Below are 22,958 nucleotides of genomic sequence, written 5' to 3' on the forward strand. Positions count from 1 at the left end.
GCTCCAAACATCAGGAATGAACCCTCCACTTAAAATTCTTAGCTCTCAATTCCTAAGCCACAGTTCCACACTTTATCCTGTGACACCATGTCTGTTCTCTTTGACCTTTTCTACAAACTCGTGCAAACAAATTTGGGTTGATTTTGGTGGTAAACAGATTGTGTCTGGATAGTGTTTTTTCTTTTCTTCACTCATAGTAGGAACAAAGGTAGGTAGTTATCTACCCTCCATTCTTCCCTCTGCCATCCCTCCCCCCCCACTTTTTTCTTTCGGTTTCCAACCAACCAACCAGTTAGACAACCTCAAATAGGAGGTAGGAGAATGTAGTTCCAAGGACTAGGTGGTTTGGGGCCCCTACTAAATCTATATCTTTTTAAAAGTTTTTTATATATGGAAAAAATCAACTTTGCCCTCAAGGAAAGTGACATGCAGGCAAAACCTGGTCTTTGTAGGACGTTAGGTAGGGTTTCATGCTGATCAGGAAGTCTAGTATTCAGTTGGGTCATAGAATTTTTAGGCATTAGTTACTTTCTGGGCAGTGATACCTCTGTGACAATGGATGGGTAGGTAGATTCCCCTTTCCCAACATTCTGCTGCTCTTGGGTCTGCTTACCTCTTCTGCTTGATCAATCTTTTCAGTAACACTGAGCCTTCTTGTAGGTGACTCCACTTGTGCCTTTTCCCAGAAACTCTCTATCTCATCCTGGGCCTCCTTCCATCTGTCCTCTTTCTGCTCATTGAAGAACAAAACTCCAGGGATCAGGAATTAATCATCACCTAAAATGCATCCCTGGCTCCCTGAACCACAGTTCCCCATAGCATCCTGTTCTCATCTATTTCTTTAACTTCCTCTACAAAATCTTCCAAAGAACACTGGAGTGAGTTCATTTAGAAAACTTAATGTCTTGATTTTCTTTTTTTCTCATTCTCTACTTCATATAATAGAAATGAAAGGAGGTAGTCTTCTACCTTCCACTTCTGCTAGATTCTCCTTTGGTTTTTACTTCTAAAACAAACAACACTCCAATCAGTTACCTGTCCTAAAAGTAGGAGGTGGAGAAAAAGTAGAGTCAGAATCCATATGGTTTGTAGCTCTTATTGATTATATTTTAAAAATTTCTTTTTACGTGGTGAAAGAAGTGATGTTTGCCTTAGTGTGACATGAAAGTGAAACCTGGCTTAGTAGAAGGATATTTATTTAGTACAAGAATATGCAGTGGCAAAGAATTGGAAATTGAAGGGATGACTGTCAACAGTTCAGTGGCTGAAAAAATTGTGGTATATAAATGTGGTGGAACACTATTGTTCTATAAGAAATCATGAGGAACAGGACTTTAAAATAGCCTAGAAAGACTTGTTGGAATGTGATGCTGAGTGAAGTGAGCAGAACCAGGACACTGTGATGATAAACTATGATGGACTTGTTCATTTCAGCGATGCAATAATCAAAGACAATTCTAAAAGACTTATGATGGAAAATACCATCCATATCCAGAGAAGGAACTTGGTAGTTTAAATGCAGACCAAAGTTTACTGTCTTCAATTTTTAGAAGTTGTCTTAAGTATTATGTCTTTTTTTCCTTCTAATATTTTTTTCCTGTTTCATTTTGATTCTTTGTTCACAACATGATTAGTAAGGATTTATGTTTAACAGAGTTATACATGTACAAACTATATTAGATTGTGTCTATCTGAAGGGGGGAAAATGTGAAACTCAAAACCTTGCAAAAATAATTAAACTACTGTTGCATATAGTTGGAAAAATAAACATTAACAAAAAGAAAGCTATAAAGGGTTACTAGATTATAGATATAGAAGTTTGTGAGGTAAGGGGATGAGGGCAAAATAAGCAGGCACTTTTGGGCCTCCTGCTAATTCTTGCCTTCAGTGTCCTCAAATTTATTGATAACTGATTCTAACTGGAATTAATTCTGATGTAGTTGATCCTGGGAACTCATTCTGCTTCTCATCCTCTATCTTAGCAAGTCTTTCCTTTTCCTATTTCTCACTGAGCTTGAATGATTCCCTAGTTCCCACCCAAACCCACACTTGTTCTGTTCCATTGATGATTCCCCACTTCCTCCTATGAGATCTTTTTCTTCTTTCCCTCATCCTCCTTTCTTTGACCTCTTTCAAAAACTCATCTGTTAAAAAAACTGAAACCAATTTGGTTCCAGTTTTTACTGTTTCTAGGTCTTTCTTTTCATCTCTTCCTCACTCAGGCAGTGGGAGTGTAGGCAACCTCCTACCTATTTCCTCTTTGGATTCCATGCTCTGAAACAGCTACATCAAGCCACCCCAAATAGGAACTGGGAAAAGTCAGAGGACAGTGGTAATGCCAAGGCCTAGCTATTTGCAGGATTCATATTTATCTCTGTTTTTGTTTGCCTGTATATCGCTTTGTATGCATATGTACAGAAACAAAGGTCAAGCATCTTTATTTTGAGGTAAATATTCTGGAAAAGGGTACTTTGATTAGCACTTGGGCAATGGAAATAAAAATTGACTTTGGCATGAAGGATATGCATGCTGACTGGCAGCTGAAGGGTGAGGGGTGGTCACAGGTTTTTGGTGTTACTTACTGGAGGAGTGGTACCTTTGTGTTGGAGGATGAGTAGGGGAATAGATTAGCAAACTATCAAGGGGCTGGAGGGTGGGGTCCAGGGGTCTGGGCCAAGCTGTTCCCTTTCTCCATGGTTGTGGTCTTTTGGGTCTGCTCACCCCTTCGGGTAGATGCACCATCACAACTGTCTCAAGTTTACTCTCTGTTCTGTTCTGTAGAGATGAATGCTTCTGCAGAAGACTCTGGCTTCCATCCTCAAGGGCTCTCAATTTCTTCACCTCCTATAATCTCATTGGAGAATAATATCAGAACCTGAGAGATCACATGCTGTCTAAAATAACAACATCCACAGCCCCATTCTAGTCCCACTCCCATCCTGGGATAGCTTACCCACCTCTCTTCCACAAATGCTATCTTGTTCTTATTCATTTTGATGACTACTTATCTATATTCAGATGTATCTGCATTGCCTGGTCCATGGAACTTCATCTCCCTGAATGATAGTTCTCACCAGTTTCTTATAGTCCTGAATTTCCTTCCTGAGTGCCTCAATTTCATTCTTCAGCTCCTTTTCTTGGGACTTCCATTTTAACCACAAGTTCTGGTTTTCCTCTTGCTCACCCTTCAGCTGTTTTAGTTGTTTTTGTAGTCTCTGATTAATATTATATTCCTCCTCAAGCTGAGAATATAAAAACAGGGATGAAAAGGTCAATATCCTTTTTGATGCCCATTTAGAATGGTTATTGTATTCAAAAAGGAGGAAAGGAAGCATATAAATAATTGTAACTTGAAAATACTGAGAAATAATTGGGGTCATCTTTATAGTTAGTCAGTTTTCATGATGGAGTTTCCACTAATATTCAGGAAAGAAAGTTTCTTCATTTCTTCAGTTTCTTCTAGCCATCAAGTATCTCCTTGAGCATACTCACTTATTTTAGCTGTAGATTCTATCTCTTTCCACCTCTCACAAATATTTTTATATGAAATCTCATTAGGCAATGAATTTTTCCTATTGTTCTTTTCTGAGTATCTTCTCTTTGGGAGTAAATATTCTGGAGAAAGAGGCTGTCCATTCCTTGTTAGCTTATCAAAGAATAAAAACATTGCTTTAAAGCCATAGACCCTAACTTTGACTAGCTAGCTTACTTGGGCATGCTATTAGTCTCAAGGTCATTAGAGGAGATTATGTGGATGACTCGTTACACAATCTATCACTAATTCAGGAAAAAATATTTCACAGTGAATTGGTAACAACACCTTTCGTTCTAAGTTGCTCAATTTATATCTAGAGCAAAGGAAAGTCAAAGGTCCTGTCTGTCTTTCAAACCTGGGTTTTAAGTTCCATCATCTTCTCTTGGCTTTTACTCAGTTGGGGTTTCATATCATACACTGTTTTCTGAAGATCTCTGATCTCCCTTTCTGCATCCTCTTGTTTCCTATTGGTTTCTTCAAGCTCTGATGTCAATTTTTCAATATTCTTTCTAGAAGAATGTTACAAATAGAGGCCAAGTCATTGATTGCGGCATAACTAAATAGATTGTACTACATTAGACTGTGATCAACTTAAAAGTAGAGACTCTCATTTGCCTTTCCAAATTTGTATCCCCAACACTTAACAAAGAGCCTAGTACAAGGCCAGATGATTAATAAATCTTAGTTTGACTGATATGATATGCAATTGAAAGTAATATATATATATATGTATACATATACATACATACATACATATATATATATGTATGTATATATATATATATATATATATATATATATATATATATATATATATATATATATATATAAAACACTACATTAATGTCAATAGAAAGACCCCCCAAATCTGGAATTGAATGCTGTACAATTATAATAATTAAGTTTCCCCCTAAAAAATCAGTGAGAAGGGGGGAAGTGCCCCTCTCTCCCTTCTTTGCAGAGATAGAATGACTGTGATAGGAACACTGTTTGCACTATTATGCTGATGTATTGATGAACTCTTTTTTATGTGTTTCTTTTTTCTTTGTAAGAAAGGATAACTCTATGGGGCAAAGGGAAAGAAGAGATAAATATCTGAAAAATGAAGGTTAAAAACAAGAGATATAAATAAAAAGGAAATAAAAAATAAAAACAATACAGAGAAAAAGGTACTATAGCTATTAGGTGAGAAATGGGTGGTCTTGGAACCTACTCTAGGGGAACACACTGGGCTATATCCCTATCCTAGTCAAAGACTAGTTTGGAAGGAATGAATATCCTCAACAGAGCAGGCCTTGAGTGTCTCAGACATTGTGGAGACTGAGAAGTATCTATAGAGCTGAAACCTGGCTCCATAAACAGTTGGACAGTTTTAGATTCCATTCTTTGAAGTGTCTATAGAGCTGAAACCTGGCTCTACAAACAGTCAGACAATTTTAGATTCCATTCTTTGCTCTAATTTCCCCAAATGGGAATGTTCCAGTCAGAAAGCCCTCGTAGACAACTGTCTACAGACTACAGTGCTCCCCTTTTCCAACACTACGTCATGAGCTATTGAGTTGTCCCTCCATTATAGCTATTCTAGTACCTTTCTTTTTCCAGTATATTCACTGTCATATATTTATCTTCTTGATATCTTTTGAGCTCACTGGATAACTTGGTGATAAGCTCACTCTTTTCCATGCTCTCAGATAACTTATCTTCCAACTTCTGCTGGGTAATGTCTAGATTATCCTTTAGTACAGATGCCTGTTTATCAACATATGACAGCTGTTGGGCTATAGGAGACAGCAAAAGAACCACGTTAGTTTCAGTGTGAGAAGGGAATCACACAGTAGGATTGCTGAATTGGAAGGAACCCACAATCTTGTCTTCAGGGTCATTTCACCTCTGTTTAAAGACATTTAATGAAGAAAGAACATTGGCAGAAAGTTCTTCCTTATGTTGAAAGGAAGTCTGTCTTTCTTGTGCTTCCTACCCATTCAGCCTACTTCTGTCCCCTGGGGCCAAGTGAGAAAAGTCAATTCAACTCAATTCAATTCAAAAATAATTTATTAAGCTGCCCTACCATGTGCAAAGCAAAAATAGAAGAGTTCCTGCTCTCAAGGAGCTTACAGTCTATACAGATAAGTGGAGTACAAGGTAAATGGGAGAGGGAAAGACTGAGGAGAACCAGAGTGAGATCTTGAAGGAAGGTAAAGATTCTGAGATGTAGAGATGAGGTGGAAAGCTAGGCCAATGAAATTATTTTGTGTCATTGCACAGAAGCTGAAGAAAGAGGATGGAGTTCAGAGAAGGGCAATTTGATTGAATGTAGCATTCATGAATTCAACAAAGTTTTCCTAAACTCCTTGTATTTGTAAGATTCTGTGGATGTAAAGGCAGAAATGAAAACAGTTCCTGCCCTCATGGAGCTTACATTCTACTAGGGGACACAGACAAGTAAACATAACATAATTGATGTCTAATTCTTTCTCCATTGTGACAGCTTTTCAGATACTTGAAGACAGTGATTAGGTCCTCTTGAATCTTCTCCTTTTCAGACTAAACATCCCAGTTCCTTCAACCAGTCCTCTCTTATTACAATGCCATAGTCTCCAGTCCCTGTACCATCTTGGTCACCCTCATTCAGCTTCCTAAAAATTCCAGAGAGCTGAACGTAATACTTCAGATGTGCTCAGAGGACCATCCCATTCCTTATTTTGTATACTATACCTAATGTAGCCTAGATGGTGAAGTATGGATGGTGATCATCCAGATAGAATTCAAATTGGTTGAAGGGTGCTTTAGAGCCTGGGTTTTTTAGGTTTTTCTGTGTCTGTTAAATTAGCAGACAATTTGTCCTTTCTCTTTCAGTTGTTCAGGAGCATAAAACCCTTTGTTATTAATCCTGGGCTAGGTGTTAGGCAGGTGGGAGAAGTTGTGTTGGAGAGGAGAGGAAGATGAAGAAAACAGACCCTGGTTTCATAGACATAACACTGTAGTTGGGCAGACAGACTTAATATTCATAGGACAAAGAGAAGTCACTTAAATTCTAATGGAGAGGATTCTTTAATAAATGAAATAGAAATTCAAAGTAGAACTGGAAGAGCTGGAGAAGACTTTATGCCTTCTCTTTATGTAGAGAAGATAAAGATGAATAGTATTCTAACAGACAAACAGTTTAAAAAATGAGATCTTTTCAGAAGAGGAAATATAAATAATCAATGACTCTTTGAATTCTCCAATATACAAATAGTTAAAGGACATAAACAATTTCTCAAAAGATGAAGTACGAACTATTAATAACTTGAAAAAATTTCAAATCATTAAAAATCTGAAAAATTAAAATTAAAAATTACCCAGATATTCACCAAATTAGCAGAGATGTCTAAAGATAGGAAAACTTGAGAGGGGTTGTGGGAGGATAATTATACTAATTAACTATTGGTGAAGAGGCCGCATTATTCTGAAAATCAATTAGGAAGCATGTGAAAAAATTATTAATTTATTTGTAAAATTATTAATTTATCTGTGGCCTTTCATCCAGAGAATTTACTGGGACTATATTCCAAATAGATGATTGACAGAACTGAAGGAGAGACCCATTTGTATAAAAATGTCAATGACAGAATTTTTATTTTTTATTCTTGGTTTTTGCAAGGCAGTGGGGTTAAGTGACATGCCCGAGGTCACACAGATAAGTAAGGATTAAATGTCTGAGACCGGATTTAAATTCAGGTCCTCCTGATTCAAAGACTGGTGCTCTCTTCACTGTGTCATCTACCTGTCTCCATGGCAGCATTATTTGCAAAAACAAAAATCTGGAAATCACTAGGTGCCAAATGATTGCTGCCAAGCTAAGGCAAATTATGGTATACTAGTATAACAGTGTCAAAACAGACAAATAGAGAGAATTCAAAGAAAAATGGGAACATTTCTATGAACTGATGCTGAATGAAGAAAGCTGAGGCAAAAGAAGAATATACAGTGAATGCAACAATGTGAACCACCAACAGAAAGACAACACAATTTTGGGTTCAGCACAACATCAAAATTTGCACCAAACTACCAAACTTTAAGTACATATTGCTTCTTTTTAAAAAATTTTTTTATTTAAGACAATGGGGTTAAGTGACTTGTCCAAGGTCACACAGCTAGGCAATTATTAAGAGTCTGAGGCAGCATTTGAACTCAGGCACTCCTGACTCCAGGGCTGGTGCTCTATCCATTACACTACTTAGCTGCCCCTACACATTCCTTCTTTGTGTAATCATCCATTTTTTTCCCTAGAAATATATTTTGTAAAGGGAAGTATCTGATATGTCAAGACTATAATTTATCAATGTAATTTTAAAAACATGGATAGGATTTGTGTGTTGGGGAGATATTAGCGGAAGTGTGAAATGGTAATTTAACATTACGTGTAGGAGGTAGAGACGTCAATCTGAATGGAAGTGAAATGTTTGCTGGGAAGCTTGGGGAAATGAGGCTGGAGGAGGAAGAGAATGAATCTTAGAAGACTATAGAAATTGTGCAGAGGTTGTAGATTCTATGCATGAAGCAATAGGAAGCCAATCCAGTTTCTTAAATATATTTTAAAAAAGGTTTGTGTTCCCAGCAGTATTGTCCAATTCAGACAGACATTGGAACCTACAGGTGGAGAGGTCATCTGTGAAGGTGAAAGGGTCAGATGACTAAAGCAGTGACAGTGAGAATGGAGCAATGGATAGAGGCCTGGGTTTGAAAACAGGAAGATTCATCTTCCTGAGTTCAAATCCAACCTATGACATTTATTATCTATGTGACCCTGGAGAAATCACTTAACCTTGCTTGTCTCAGTTTCATTATTTGTAAAATGCAGTTGCAGGAAATGACAGACCACTATTATTTGAAAAGAGAACCTCAAATGGAGTCACAAAGAGTCAGATACATTCAAAATGACTTGAAAACAATAATTTGAAAAAGATTGTGAAAGAAAAATCAAGACTTAGTAGCCAATAGGATATAGTGGGGACATAGGGAAGAGACTGTTTCAAAATTTCTAGCCTGGACAGAAATGAAAAAAAATTGGAAAGGGGTGCTCATTATTTTTTTTTAAAAAGGGGTGGAGAATAATTAGATTCTAAACTGCATTGTGAATTAAGCAGTGGGGAAGAATGAAAGGTTGATCATCTACTGAGGAGTGGCAAGGGATGACATCCCAAGTAGACAGGAAGGAGGTTAGTTCTAGAGGGGAGAATAGAACTGTGGAACTGGCAGGAATGGTATCAAGACAAGGAAATGTTGAGGTGAAATAGGGGGCACTTGAAGGAATGCATGATGGATGGTCTTAATCTTCTCTATAAAATGAGGTCACAGAGAGTGAGAGGTGAGGGAGAGAGTGGATTTAAGCATTTTTAAGGCAAGAGAAGATAGTGATGGTAATCTTTGATGAATCATTTATCCTTTCTGAGCCTTGATTTCTTCTTCTGTAAAATAGGGCCAATATTTGGGCTGCCTACTTCCCCTACTGTAGTAAGGAAAGTGCTTTGTAAACATGAAAGCTTTATTAAAAATGTGAGTTAATGTTTTATTGGGAGACTTGCTGATTGTTCTGCAAGTCTTCCTGGTTTTGTTAGTCACTCACCAATTAGCAGCTTTCCTTGGTGGGCTTCATTCAGGTTATATCGAAGTTGCTGAACCATAGCATCCAGGTTGGCATATTGGGTCTCATTTTTTTCTTCTTTTTCCTTGGCCTTCTGGAGGGCAATCTCTACCTCTTCTACTCTGGATTTTTGTTTCTCCATATCTGAGTGCTTTTCTTCAAGGGTATTTTGCACCTGAATTATTTCCTGTTTAGTTTGGGTAAGGGCATCATCTTTCTCCTGAATGATCTGAATGGATCAAAGAAGAAGCATGGTCATTGGAGATCTAATGCTTTCCCCTTTGCCTTCCATCATAGTCATTTTCAGATTTTTAGGGAGCTGTGTGTTCAGCCTTGGTGTTCCCCTTTTTATTTTATTTAGAGGATCATGTGTTCTGGCTCTTTTCTAAATCTCCAGTGATCATGTGGAAGGGAAACACAAACCAGCCCATTTAGTTATTTCTAGGAGCTCTGATGAAGTTTGGGAAGGGAAAACATTAACCACAGAAATATTTGTTAGTTTTTCAGTCTCTCTATTCCAACAGTTTTCTAGACTTCATCAGATTTTAAATTTCTTAGGGTTAGAAGCATTAGGTGTATATGGAGTGTGGGTCAGGTGTCCAGACACATGGAATTATACCCTGCCTAGCCTGGGTAAACACCTATGATTAGAGCATATTGTCTTATATATAAAATGCACTTAAGAAATGTCTGTTCTTCTAAGATGCATTTAGATTGAGCCAAAAATGTGGAATGCTTTTACATTGTGTGGTTTATGTCTGTATAAGATGTTTGCAACTTAGAAGATCAATCAAAATCCCTAATGATGCTAGCCATATTTTCATCACTGAGGTGTCTTAAAAAACAAAAAAAACTACTTCTTTTTTTAAAACTACAGATATGTAGTCTTAGGATTGGAAGAAGAATCTCTTTTTTAAAATATCGCTGAATGCTCTTCCTTCAATTTAACCACTATTTATTATATACCCATAAATCAATAAGTAGTTATTAAGGACCCTACTGTGCACCAGGCATCATACTAAGACAAAGAATAAAAACAGACCCCCCCCCAAGGAGCTTACGTTTTAGTGGGAGTGATCATAAATACAGAATTAATATTATATACAGAATACATATTTAGATAATTAATGGAAATACAAAGAAGAAAAATTCATGGTTGTTTAGTGAGGTGAGATACTAGTAGCTGGGATTATCAGGTGAGGCTTCAATGAGTTTGTGGTATAATTGGCCATCCTCTGATCTCTGAGCAGACTTGGATTAAAGTATGCATGCCATCTATAACTATGAGGAGTATGTAAGGGAGGGACAGGGAATGTCAATTATCTGTCACTATCATGGCAATTGCAGGTAGAACTCAAAATCCAATAAATCTAGGAGCTTTTGAGAGATGAATTAAATGTTTGTTCAAATATAGTAGGCTCACTTTAAGTTGATAATCTTGTAGTCTGCAAATGATGTAACAAAGATCCAAATGGCTCTTGGAGGAAAAAAAGTTTCCTACCCTTGATTTAAAGGAATCCTGTGATCCTCAGTCCTCTTTCCTCTCCAGTGTCTTCTCTGGCTTTCTTTTTTCCTACCTAGTCTGGGTGTTTCTCATCTTACCTTTTCCTTCTCCAAACAGAGACTCTGGGTCTCTTTCAGTTGACCCTCCAGATTCTTCATGTGTTCCTTTAGTTCCTTTACTTCTCCATCTTTCCACTCTGTTTGGGTAACTGTCTCTTGCAGAAGGTTGTGCATATCTAACTCCAACTTCATGAGGTCTACAAAAGACAAAACACGACAAATGTCATCCATCCAACTATCCCTCGCTGAGAAGATTTCAGCTCTCTCTTGGGGCCTCCTTGTGTCCTTCCACCCCTTTCCCCAGGTTTTACCCTTCATAATCTTCTTCTTCTGTTCTGATACTCTATCTAGTTCCCTCTTCATGTCCTTCAGGAGGAACTGGTACTCTTCCACACGGAGGCATTGGTACTCACATTGCTCCTCAATATGTGCCAAGATCTAGACAGATAGTATAACTGGCGGTCAATGGGGGGTTTCCCCAAGGTTAAGATACTCTGATTTGGGGCTAAAAAAGGAGGTGGTTAATTTCTGGTTTACAGAACACCTGCAAAAGTAAAGCTTACCTGTCCCCTGGAGGTGGGATACAACCAAAGGTGTGTTGGTACATAGCTCATTACTGACTCATGGGAGCTTGATGTAAAATTTTAATGTGAGCATTACACCTTGTAAATTGGTAAATACTACAAATCAGAACTTGATTTGTTTGGTTGTCTAGATTTAATAAATTGATAAAATAAGTGTTAATAATTTATATTAATCTTAAATATGTGCTGTGTAAACTTTTTGAGAACTAATTAAGCATTTATTAGCCTATCATCAATTACAAGAAGCCATTTTCCTATCTCAATCTTAGCCTTAGCTTTATGGAAAGGTAAAGAATAAGGGCATTGATGCCCTAAGAGGAAGATCATTATTATTATTTTGCAAGGCAATAGGGTTAAGTGGCTTGCCCAAGGCCACACAGCTAGGTAATTATTAAGTGTCTGAGGCCAGATTTGAACCGAGGTGCTCCTGACTCCAGGGCTAGTACTCGATCCATTGAGCCACCTAGCTGCCCCAGGAGAGTTATTATTTACAGAAATGCTATAAGGAATGGGGCTGAAAGCTGTTTTCCTAGTCCTGGGTTTGATTTGCATAGATCCAACTCTCCACCCTCTCCCCTAAATCCAACTGAGTCTAAGTGCTGAGTTTGGGTTTATTGTTGGATGTACGCAAAGGAATGTGTCTGTGTTGTGTCTTTTTATATATGCATCTGTTTGCATAAATATGTATACACATACATTAGTTATTTGTGTGTGGATCCATCCATCCATTCATCTCTCCTTTGCTACCTTTTCATCCATCCATTTATCCATCCATCCATCCATCCATCCATCCATCCATCCATCCATATCTATTTATTTTTCTCTATCTCTTTCTCCCTCCCTCCTTCCCTTTCTCTCTCCTATTCTCTCTCCTTTTCTCTCCTTTCCTTTCCTTTCCTTTCCTTTCCTTTCCTTTCCTTTCCTTTCCTTTCCTTTCCTTTCCTTTCCTTTCCTTTCCTTTCCTTTCCTTTCCTTTCCTTTCCTTTCCTTTCCTTTCCTTTCCTTTTCCTTTTTCCTTTTTCCTTTTTCCTTTTTCCTTTTTCCTTTTTCCTTTTTCCTTCCCTTCCCCCTTCCCTTCCCCTTCCCTTCCCCTTCCCTTCCCCTTCCCTTCCCCTTCCCTTCCCCTTCCCTTCCCCCTTCCCTTCCCTTCCTTTCCTTTCATCCATATTCCAGTTCCTAATAGGGTAGAAATTTCTCAACCAAGACATCTTACCTGTTTGATATCCTCTGATTCATCTAGAGGACAGCAAAGTTGTCTGTGGGACATTCTATAGGTAGCAAAGTCCACTTCTAATTTTATCAGAGTCTCTTCATGATCCAATATCTGAAAATGCACACAACTCAGGTAGAGAACATAATCAAAATACTAAACGGTATCGTGCAAAGGGTGTTGAGTTAGGAATCAGAAGATTCTGGGACCAAGTCTTTGTCTCAGCTAGCTGGATGACAGTGGGCAAATTCTTTAATTTTCCCTTGATGCAGTTTAACATGTAAAATTCAGGTAATAATGGCCAATATCTACTTCAAAAGATTGTTTAGAGGATTAAAAGAAAAAATATGTATAAAGTGGTAAATTATAAATTGTTGTATAAATATTAGATATTATTGAGACCAGGATGATAAGAGTTGTATGTGCCTCAAAAGGCAATGGAAAGGTTTAGGGGTAGGTATGAATATCATTGACATATATCAACTTCATACATGTTGGAAGTGCTATAAAAGTTAGACATTTATGATCACAAAAGGAAGCAGGTTAGACATGAAGAAATAGTAAGGATTAAGGGCACAAGAGGGTATACCAGGGCAAAAGGAAATATGACTATTTGATACAGCATTTGAGGATCATTGAGTGAGATAGTCTATCCTTAATATTAATTTCCCTCTATTTTTTTCCTGACAGCTTTTTTTGTTTGGTTGTTTTTTTGTCTTTTTGTCTCTGTGATGCTTTAGTAGAAACCTGGTTTCCCTGTCCACTTACCTTAAGATTGCTGCAAAGGAGCTTATCACGAAGGTCCTGAACTGTGTCTTCCTGTTCAGCATCTTTTTGCAATGCCTCATTCAGGTGTTTCTGAGTTTCCTTTAACTCAAAGATTAAACATTCGGTGGATATTTCTTTTGGTTGATCTTTCTTGCTATTTTCCTCCTGGTGTTTTTAGGAGAAAAAGATAATCACATGCTAGTTTTGTAAAGATATTTAGGGAGAATTTCAGAATTGTTTGAGAGCAGAAAATCTAGACTTGTATGACATCCATACATCACTCAAAGGCTACTGTGCAAAGTGCTGGGGATACAAAAAAGAGGAAAAAGGCACTCTGCCCTCTTAAGAGCTTGTAGTCTAATGGGGGAGATAGTGTGTAACCAAATATACACAAAGTCAACTATATGCAGGACTTAAATAAATAATTTATAGATAGAAGGACTAGGAATTCAAGAAGAGAACAGTTGAATCACTTCACCAAAGGATCAGGAAAAGAGGAGAGAAGGGCTAATGCTGACCTGGGAGAGAATTGAGGAGTCAAGGGAGTCAAAATATGGGTTGGGAGTAGGGTTTTGAATGGGAAAGCAGAAGGAGAGTCAAGAATAGCTTATGATCAGACAAATGAATTGCAGAATTCTTGGGCACAGAAGTGGAACATCTCTGTTTGATGTACCTAATGTACTGAATCTCCCATTTGATTATGAACTTCTTGTGGGCAGGGACTTTTTTGGGAGAGACTCTCTTTATATCCCTAAGGCTTAATACAGTGTCAGATACCTGGCAGATGTTTCATAAATGTTACTGATTAATTGATGGCTGGTTCAAGGGTATGACTGTCACTGGTGTGGCTGAAGTTGGGAGGAGGAATAGTTTAAGGGAGGATAAGTAGGTTGAGGAATTGAATGGTTAGAATATATTTTTTTAGGTTTTTTCCAAGGCAGTGGGGTTAAGTGGCTTGCCCAAGGCCACACAGCTAGGTAGGTAATTATTAAATGTCTGAGGCCGGATTTGAACTCAGGCCTTCCTGACTCCAGGGCCAGTGCTCCAGGGCTGGTACATGGTTAGAATATTTGAAGGAGAATCAATATGTTTGTCGAGGTCCTGCAGTATGTATGGGACATGAGAGAAAAGTTGTGAGCCAGGAAACAAACTCAATGAGGAAGACCAGAGAGTAACCTGTGATGTACATATGTATATATGTATACTAGGATTCTGAGTGGTTGGTAGATAAGAATAGCACGAACCTCTAAGGAAGAGAGGTTACTGAGTGTTGGAGGGTATAACCTGTAAGTGGTGAAGGGGGAAACAGGGAGCACTCCAACTCCTCTTCCTTGACCAGTGAGTTGAGAATGAGTAAAGAGATGACCAATATTGGAAAGGGTAGCCAGGAAGGTTTTTGTCCTCAAGGGGAAGGTTTCAGTAAGAGCTAGTAGATGGAAGAAAGAGGGGAGAAAAAGACTTCAGGTGAAGATTGGTTTGTTGCTTATGGAGCAGGCATTCCAGAAAGCACAGTGCAAGGATTGTATAGAGTTAGGTTGAAACTTTGGGGTGGGAAGGTAGATGGGAATGATAATGAAGAAATGGATGGTAGATAGTATGAAGTGGGTTTTAGATGATGACTTATAAGAGTTGAGAGTCACTGGGATGTAGAGGTCATGACCAGGTATAAGAATGTTTATAATTGAGTGGAGGGTGACACCCCTCTACTATCCAAAGATGGGTACAGAATAATATGGGAAAAATACATACTTTTTATGTGATGTGAGCTAGCATTTTCTAGTATGTAAATGCTCGATGAAGATCAATTTTCTGTATTTTTTTAAGGAGGAATGATGACGGGTTATCCAAGTTTATCCAATTAATTTATATATCACTTTGAATTGCAGGGTATGATTATTCCTGCTTTATCCCATCTACTCCTAATGAAGTAAGCTTACTTTACTATCTATATTTTCCTTAGCCTGAATTTAAGATTAATTTGCATTCACAGGGCAGTGTAGTGAGACTAGGAGAATGGTGAAGAACACTCTTCTAAAGAGATAATATCTTAGTAGGTGGACAATCAAGAATTGTCTGAATGATTATCCCTATTTTACCAAATGATTTACCAGTTTGCTACCAATGAATGTGAAACATGGGGAAGGTAATGAGGGGGTGTTAGTTGGAAAAGTGAGAAAAAGATACAGGAATTTCAGTTCCATCTTTTGCTCACTCTGTGTGATCTGCTCATCTCTTACCATCCCCTAACTGATGTTCCCTAACTGGATTTGTGTTGCAAGGAAGACCTTGCTTCTTTCTGGGGGGATATATAAGATTCAGATTATTTATTCTTTAATGGGTTAAAACAATTCTTCCCGCAGTAAGAATTTTCAAAATAAGCATGTTACAGCCTCAAGTAGGAAATTTAAACCACTTTGAAAGCAGAAAGCTTTCAAAAAACTGAAATTTGAAAATTCAAGGATAGGGCTTTTCTGACAAAAGATTTGGCAGCTTTTTCCCCTTGAAAAAACTATAGGGTTTGTCCAAAGCAACAATGCACTTTGCTTGTGACCCCAACACTCCTTAGAGTATGACAGCAGTGAATGACTGTGGTGCCATGCTTTACCTTTGGGTGGGTGATTTTGACTTCTCCCTCTAACGCTTTCATTTGTTGCTCCAACAATTCAAGGCTATTCACAGCTGCCTGGTACTTTTCCTTGTAAATATTTAAGCTGCTTTCCAGGGAAGTGATCCTATCTTCAGCCAAGGCAAGTTGTTTCTGAGATAGTTGGAGCTTCTCCTGCAACCTTAGGTTATCTTCCTTATTCTTTTCCATTGCTTCCTCATAGATTGAAACCTGTTAGTCCCATAATAAGAGTAATCCATCTCACAAATATATTTGAGAAAGTGTCTCTACATGAAGTTATACATGTAAATAGTATTTATTGAATGAATGAATGACTAGATGAATACTAAGACTTCAAATAAGAATTGAAACTCAAAGAACATTGACTAAATTTAAACTGTTAATTGACTAAATATCAAGAGCCTCACCCCAAATCTTCAAGTTGAGTTTATCACCCTGTCATATGCATCCTCATTTCCTAACACAGCTCCAGGAACCTGGTGGTGTTTAATGAATGTTGTTGAATGAATGATCCACAAGAAAGGTATAATTGATATTATCAATTTGTATTATCTCTCAGATTGAAATATATTTTCCTAATTTTTTCAATCTAATTTTTCATCCAATTATATTGTGACTTAGTGAATTGAGCAATCAAATCATAGTTTTAGAAAGGTAAAGCTTTAAAAAATTTGAATGCCATTACAGAGGAAAGCTAAGATTGTCCAAAATTAAGTATAGACTCAGAAACAAAAATCAGATCAGCTAAAAGTTCAAAGTTGTTTAATTTGGCAAAAGAGAGTAGATTGTTGTGTGGGTTTCAAATTAGAAAATGAACAGTAAAATAACTTTAAACTTTGCTTGAAGTGTAGGAAAACTTGCTTATTGACAGGGACAGATAATGTTTAATGGCTAATGAATTATCAGAAAATGAACTGAAAATGGCTGCCATTTTGTCAATAATCATAACAAAGTTGCCAAAATTGTACTAAATCAATTCTTAAATGGACCAGTGAAAAAAATCAACACTAGATTATAAATAAATATAAATATATGAGACCCAGAGGGTGTTGGAAAACATCCACTTTTTTTTTTAAATATTGGGGGTAGAATCTTGGATAGCAAATCAACTGCTATTTGACAACCTAAAAAAATATCTCATTTTAAGCTAATCAAAGTGTGGATCATTAGTCTAGTTTGTAAAAACTTTTTTTTAGGTTTTTGCAAGGCAAATGGGGTTAAGGGGCTTGCCCAAGGCCACACAGCTAGGTAATTATTAAGTGTCTGAGACCAGATTTGAATCCAGGTACTCCTGACTCCAAGGCCGGTGCTTTTATCCATTATGCCACCTAGCTGCCCAAAACCTTTTAATAATGTGCAAAGAAGAGTCACCATATAATATTTTTTGACTCTGCCTCTGTTTTCTCCTCTAAAATCCAAAACATAACTGCAAACTGAGAATTTAAACTCTGAATTTTTAATTGATTGATTTTTCTCTATTCTCATCATAACCATCTTAGTGACCCTCAGTACAATTTACCTATCTCTTTCCAAGTTTCTTTCTGTATTCACTATTTCCACCCCTCATATCACTCACAGAATAATTGTGTTGGCTCCCCTTTGGCTCCCCTGCTTTGATTAATCCTCTGAAGATTTCAAAACTAGGCTAAGGACTGAATGTATGACAATTCTGGTCAATCACATAGCTGCTTTGTGTCCAGGTTCACCCTTTGGCAAAGGTTCCCAGAACTGCTGTTTTGTCCTGGTTGTCCATTTCTAGATACAGGTCCCCTTCTCAATCTTTATTAGATCTGGAGTTAACTCTGGGAAATAAGCAATAGAGCTTCCATTTGGCACCTGTTCATTCTCCTGTATGGTGTCCTCCCTGTCTGTCCTGGGTCCGGCACTTCTTCTAGCTCTCTAGTACATAGCTGCCAGATTAGTCCTGGTACTGCTAAGCTCTGGATGATACATTCCTGGCTAGACCCATATTTCTAGCCATATTTTAGCCTGGGCAAGATAGGGAGACCTAGTCTCAAACCCCCTCCCTCCCAAAAAACACAATCCCACCCTATCCCAAACTTTACTGTATACACTATGATCTAGTTATACCACTCTGATCGGTATGTGTACCCTTTATCCCTGGTCATTCCCTTCCCATTCCTCCTTCTTAAGATCACTCAGTTTAAGCCTCACTCCCTTCATGAAACCCTGTTCAATAGCTTAACTGTTTAGTACACACCCTCTCAAAATTACCTTAAATCTATTTTGTGTATGTTCTTTCTCCCTCTTTTCTCCATATATGTAAACACATGTGTATATGTTCACATATAGACACACATGTATATTTATGTATTTGATATATAGATATGTATGTAAATATATATGTGCAAATATGTCCTAAAAGCCATTTTAAATCTTATGGTTCTATAATCCTTATTAAGCTGTGTGAGATAATAGACACATAACCATCAAAGAAATTCAGAGTAAGGAGAGAGATCATGTAAACTGTAGTAATTTGGGAAGATTTCAGAGATGGGTCCAAAGATCCAAATAATCCTGAGAAAAACTGATAGCCAAATGAAATATGACAGTCTAAACTGATTATAGATGGCCATCCTTAATTTGAGATACGTTTCAGAAATTATTATGTTCAAGGTGGTAACTGTCTAAAGAGGGGAGAGGAGAGGAGCGTTTGAAATTCAGACAGCTTTGCACTTTTCTGCTCAGAGGAATTCTGTTGGAGGAACTTGGCAGAATGCCTGGAAGTATCTATTTGAATCTCTCTTTAGCCTTTTAAGCATTTGTCCTGGCTGGGGTCACTTTATCTGAGTTCGGTTATCTTGGGGGAGGCCGAGTTTCTCTCAATGAAATCAACTCCTTTGAACCATTCAGGTTTAACTCAACCTTGCAAGTAGTATTCTGAAATCACTGGGCAGATAACACTTACCCTCTGGGGCAGTTGTATCTAACCCATGGCTGCTCAAAATCCATTCATGCGACATTATTGCGTTTTATTATTAAACTCATTGGTAATATGGGTCACATTATAATCATTAATAAATATAAAATTCTATAAGCCACTCTTGACAAGTTTTTATTGGGTGAGGTGACCTAGAAGGGCTAAAAGGTCATGCGCTCATACCTGGGATTTATTTATCTCTTCTTACTGCTTACCTTTCCCATTCCTTTCTCTCACTTTCTCTGTCTCTGGTTAGTAGTTAATCCTTCTACTGTAGCCACACCCCTCAAAAACCCCTGCATTGTAAGATTATCCCTACTCCAGAGCCCACTGATCAGGTGGTTACCAAGCTTTTTCGAAATACTGGATTAAAAAGGAAAAGAAAGTCCCTAGCCTCAAAGAGTTCATATTCTAAGGGAGAAGATAACATATAGTTATTTATGCATGGAAAATATAGGATGGACGAAATGGAATCTTTGAGGATTGGGAAAGGCCTTCTGGAGAAGGGGAATTTGAACTAAGCCATGCTAGGAAAGGTGCTGAGGACAGATGAGGGTTGTGGGAAGCAGAGTAGGAATGCAGATATTATGGATTGTACCTGGAAGGTTCTCCCTTACAAGGCTAAGAAGACTGGGAAGGTAGCAATGGCCAAGCACTGGACAGTTTATATTTGATCCTGGATGTAATAGGGAGTTTACTGAGCAGTGGAGTGACCCGAAGTTCAGAAAAATCATTTTGGCAGCTGAGTGGAAGACAGATTGAGGTGGGGAGAGAGCTGAAGCCAGGATGCAATTGGGAACATTGCATCCTATTCCAAGTAAGTTCAAAATGCACAAAATATCTGGGGAGCCATCAACCAAACAGCACATAAAATATTTGTATAGATTCAATTATAAAATTCTTCTTAAAGAAACAAAGAACAGGGGTGGCTGGGTGGTGTAGTGGATAGAGCACCGGCCCTGGAGTCAGGAGTGCCTGAGTTCAAATCTGGTCTGAGACACTTAATAATGACCTAGCTGTGTGGCCTTGGGAAAGCCGCTTAACCCCATTGCCTTGCAAAAATCTAAAAAAAAATAAAAGGAAGAAGAAATAAAGAACAGCTGGAGGAATATTCAGTGCTCATGACTGTTATACAGTAAAAATGATAGATGTAGCAAAAATGATCATGCAAAACCAAAATAACTTATAACAAAATTAATTTGGAATATCAAGGGAAATAATGAGAAATATAAACCATTAAATATAGGTTTAAAAATATAGAGACCAATAGAAAGGATTAAGGGAAAATCAGAAACAATGGAATTCAGTAATGCAATGTTGGATAAAGTGGAAAATAAATTATTTAGGAAAAGAAATCCCTATTTGATAAACCCTTCTGGGAAAACTGGAAAGAAATCTGGCAGAAATTAGGTTTAATCCAACATCTTATACCATGCCATATTCTATAATACATTTTAACTGGCTATGTGATGTTAGCTATGTGATGATATTAGAGATTACCACCAGCTATCATGTCTCCTTTTGGACTTCTCTGGAGCTCCCTATCTGCCTTCCTTCCCTAGGAAACACATCTTTGGGAAATCTCATTATCCTGTAAGACTAAATCTGCCTGGTCCTCACATTTCCTCAGTCACCTCTGGATCCTGCAACTGGAGGGTCTTTTTTTAAGGAAGGGGATCAGCAATGTTTTCTCCCCATTTCCTACCAGCTTTTGGACATCTCTGGATCTCTCCATTGGACTCCCATGGAGGATACCTTCCTTCTCTATTTTTTCCAATGTTTTCTACCTCCTTTTGTTGATTGTCTTCCCCATTAGTTTGCAAGCTCCTTGAGGACTAGGACTTTGTTTTTACTTGTATTTGTATTCCTAATCTGGTGGCTGATTTATGAATTGGATTGGTTAATGTATAATAGCTAAACTCAGTCATTTAAGAGGATTTTGCCTGACTTTCCTTAAAGTGGCTTTGATGACCCTTTGAAACCCAGAAAGTTTAGCCTAAAGGGAACAAAAAGGAGATGCTGCTTTGGTAGATCTGCTCCTTGGCTTCACTACCTGTTTTTCAATGGGCAAGGTAGACAGAGCTTCCATGGATGGCAGTTGTAATACATACCTCATCTTCTTTCATATGGCAGTGCTGGTGAAGCATTTCTAAGTCACAGGTCTGCTTATTCAGAATAGACTGATATTGTAAGAGTGAGCAGTAAGAAGACTGTAATTCTTCTGTGCGAATCTCTAGTTCCTGCTGAAGAATCAACAACTTTTCCTTTAGTTGATGGAGTTGTAGCTGACGAGTCTGGTTGCAGCACCCAAACTCTGCTTGCAGCTGCTGCTTACACTGGAATATGATGATGATGATGATGATGATGATGATGATGATAGTAACAAACAACAGAAGCAACAAATAATAATGCTGTGGTTTATAGTTCACAAGTGCAGTTTCCTCCTGTCTCTTATGTTCATATGGTGCTTTAATTTCTATCAATTATCATTACATGAATTGTCTTTTTTGATATTCAGTAATAGAAACATTTTTAAGAAGTTGTCATTCAATACCATTTATTCATTTACTGAGCCTATTGTGCTTCCATGTGCTAGATGTGATGGAAGATGTAAGGGAGCTCATTAGCTAGTTGGGAAGGTGAACCATATGTGAACCAATCACAATAAACATATGGAAATTTCTAATATTTTCTTCCTTAAACTAAGATGACACTAGACTTGCACCATCATTAGATTTTGAATCATTTATTCTCAAAGAGGTGATGGATATGCATTGATTCATCTTTACTGCTCTTTTGAGATCAATGACATTCACTTGAAAGATTGCCACCAGGATTAACAGGGCAGCCTGTTCAACCTACAAAGACTGACTCAAATTATTCCTTCTTGGAACTTTCTCTGCTTAACTCAATAGTCCTGGTCCCCAATCTTCTATAGTTTTTTATTATTGTAGCAACCACAGAGCACCTATCATATGCCTTAAGATTATTCATGCTGAGTTTTTTTTATAAGATTGTAAGTTCTTGAGAGGAAGGAATAATATCTCATCTCATACTTTCATGTAACTTCCAAAGCATCTTGCACATAATAAGTGTTCAATGTATATGTATTTATACATATATCCAAATGAATGAAAGCTAATGGATCTCCTTAGGGAGTAAACTAAGGATCATTGCCCCATGAACACAATGACCAAAATTGCTAAGCTAAATGACTGTCATTTGGTGAATTTGATGAATCCTATCTCTATTGAATGACTTTCAGTGTCTGAGATTCTTGGTATGCTACTATTTACATATATGTGTTAGGTGGTTCAACATGAATAATGAGAGCTGCTTCTCTGGATTCTTTAGGGCTGAGAGAACAAGAAAAGAGATAAAGAAGTAAAAAAGAAGAGATAGTTGCAAGATATTTTAGTTTAATATAAGCTGGTGATCAGCAAGGCAAAGGGAAGATGCTGACTAGGTAGTCTATAGCATGTTATCATCAATGACTTGAGTCTAAGAAGCTACAGAAATATTTCATCCAAGGGTATCTATGATTGGGAAAGGAAGTGGTCTGGTCAGATAGAAGGAATGAAGGAAAAGAGCCCAGGTGCTGCTCTGATACTCATAGAATATTGTAAAAGACCCAGAAGATCTATGGGAGAAAATATACAAGAATTGAAAGAGGGAGATGGAGGGGGGAGAGAGAGAGAGAGAGAGAGAGAGAGAGAGAGAGAGAGAGAGAGAGAGAGAGAGAGAGAGAGAGAGAGAGAGAGAGAGAGAAAATAAATAGAGATGATTCTAAGAGGTAAAAGCTCTCCTAGCTCTTGGTTCAGATGAACCACAGGATATAAAGAAATCAGTAGACACTGTACTTGGGGTAGGCAAATTCTTGATCACCTTTATCAACTCTGTATACCAACCTGAATTGCATTTGGGACCTTATATGATTTCATTGTTTCTGACAAAGTAATAATTATTTTGTTTGAGAAGCATGGCCAAAAATTGTGAGGCAATTCTGACAACTTACTTCTATCTGAGGAGGGGTACACTACTAGACCTATAATCCAAAAGAGTTAAAAGAATATTTATAGTAGTCCAAAATTTATTTTGTATATTT

At 37.7% G+C, this 22,958-nt stretch overlaps 1 protein-coding gene across 1 annotated transcript in view; it reads right to left on the reverse strand.

Annotated features, from left to right (window-relative positions):
- Nucleotides 1-22,958, reverse strand: part of LOC141497379 (uncharacterized) — a 53,348-nt gene that overhangs the window by 2,363 nt on the left and 28,027 nt on the right. Inside the window, exons 4-15 of the mRNA XM_074200025.1 lie at nt 20,965-21,189; nt 15,892-16,122; nt 13,287-13,451; nt 12,522-12,632; nt 11,036-11,162; nt 10,764-10,921; nt 9,144-9,390; nt 5,124-5,313; nt 3,891-4,044; nt 3,075-3,242; nt 2,722-2,844; nt 614-730 (exon numbers count right to left, since the gene is read on the reverse strand). Coding sequence (XP_074056126.1) covers nt 614-730; nt 2,722-2,844; nt 3,075-3,242; nt 3,891-4,044; nt 5,124-5,313; nt 9,144-9,390; nt 10,764-10,921; nt 11,036-11,162; nt 12,522-12,632; nt 13,287-13,451; nt 15,892-16,122; nt 20,965-21,189 — 2,016 coding nt within the window. The remainder of the gene's footprint in view (nt 1-613; nt 731-2,721; nt 2,845-3,074; nt 3,243-3,890; nt 4,045-5,123; nt 5,314-9,143; nt 9,391-10,763; nt 10,922-11,035; nt 11,163-12,521; nt 12,633-13,286; nt 13,452-15,891; nt 16,123-20,964; nt 21,190-22,958) is intronic.

The sequence above is a fragment of the Macrotis lagotis genome, chromosome 1, assembly GCF_037893015.1.
Source record: "Macrotis lagotis isolate mMagLag1 chromosome 1, bilby.v1.9.chrom.fasta, whole genome shotgun sequence".
NCBI classification, from domain to species: Eukaryota; Metazoa; Chordata; class Mammalia; order Peramelemorphia; family Peramelidae; genus Macrotis; species Macrotis lagotis.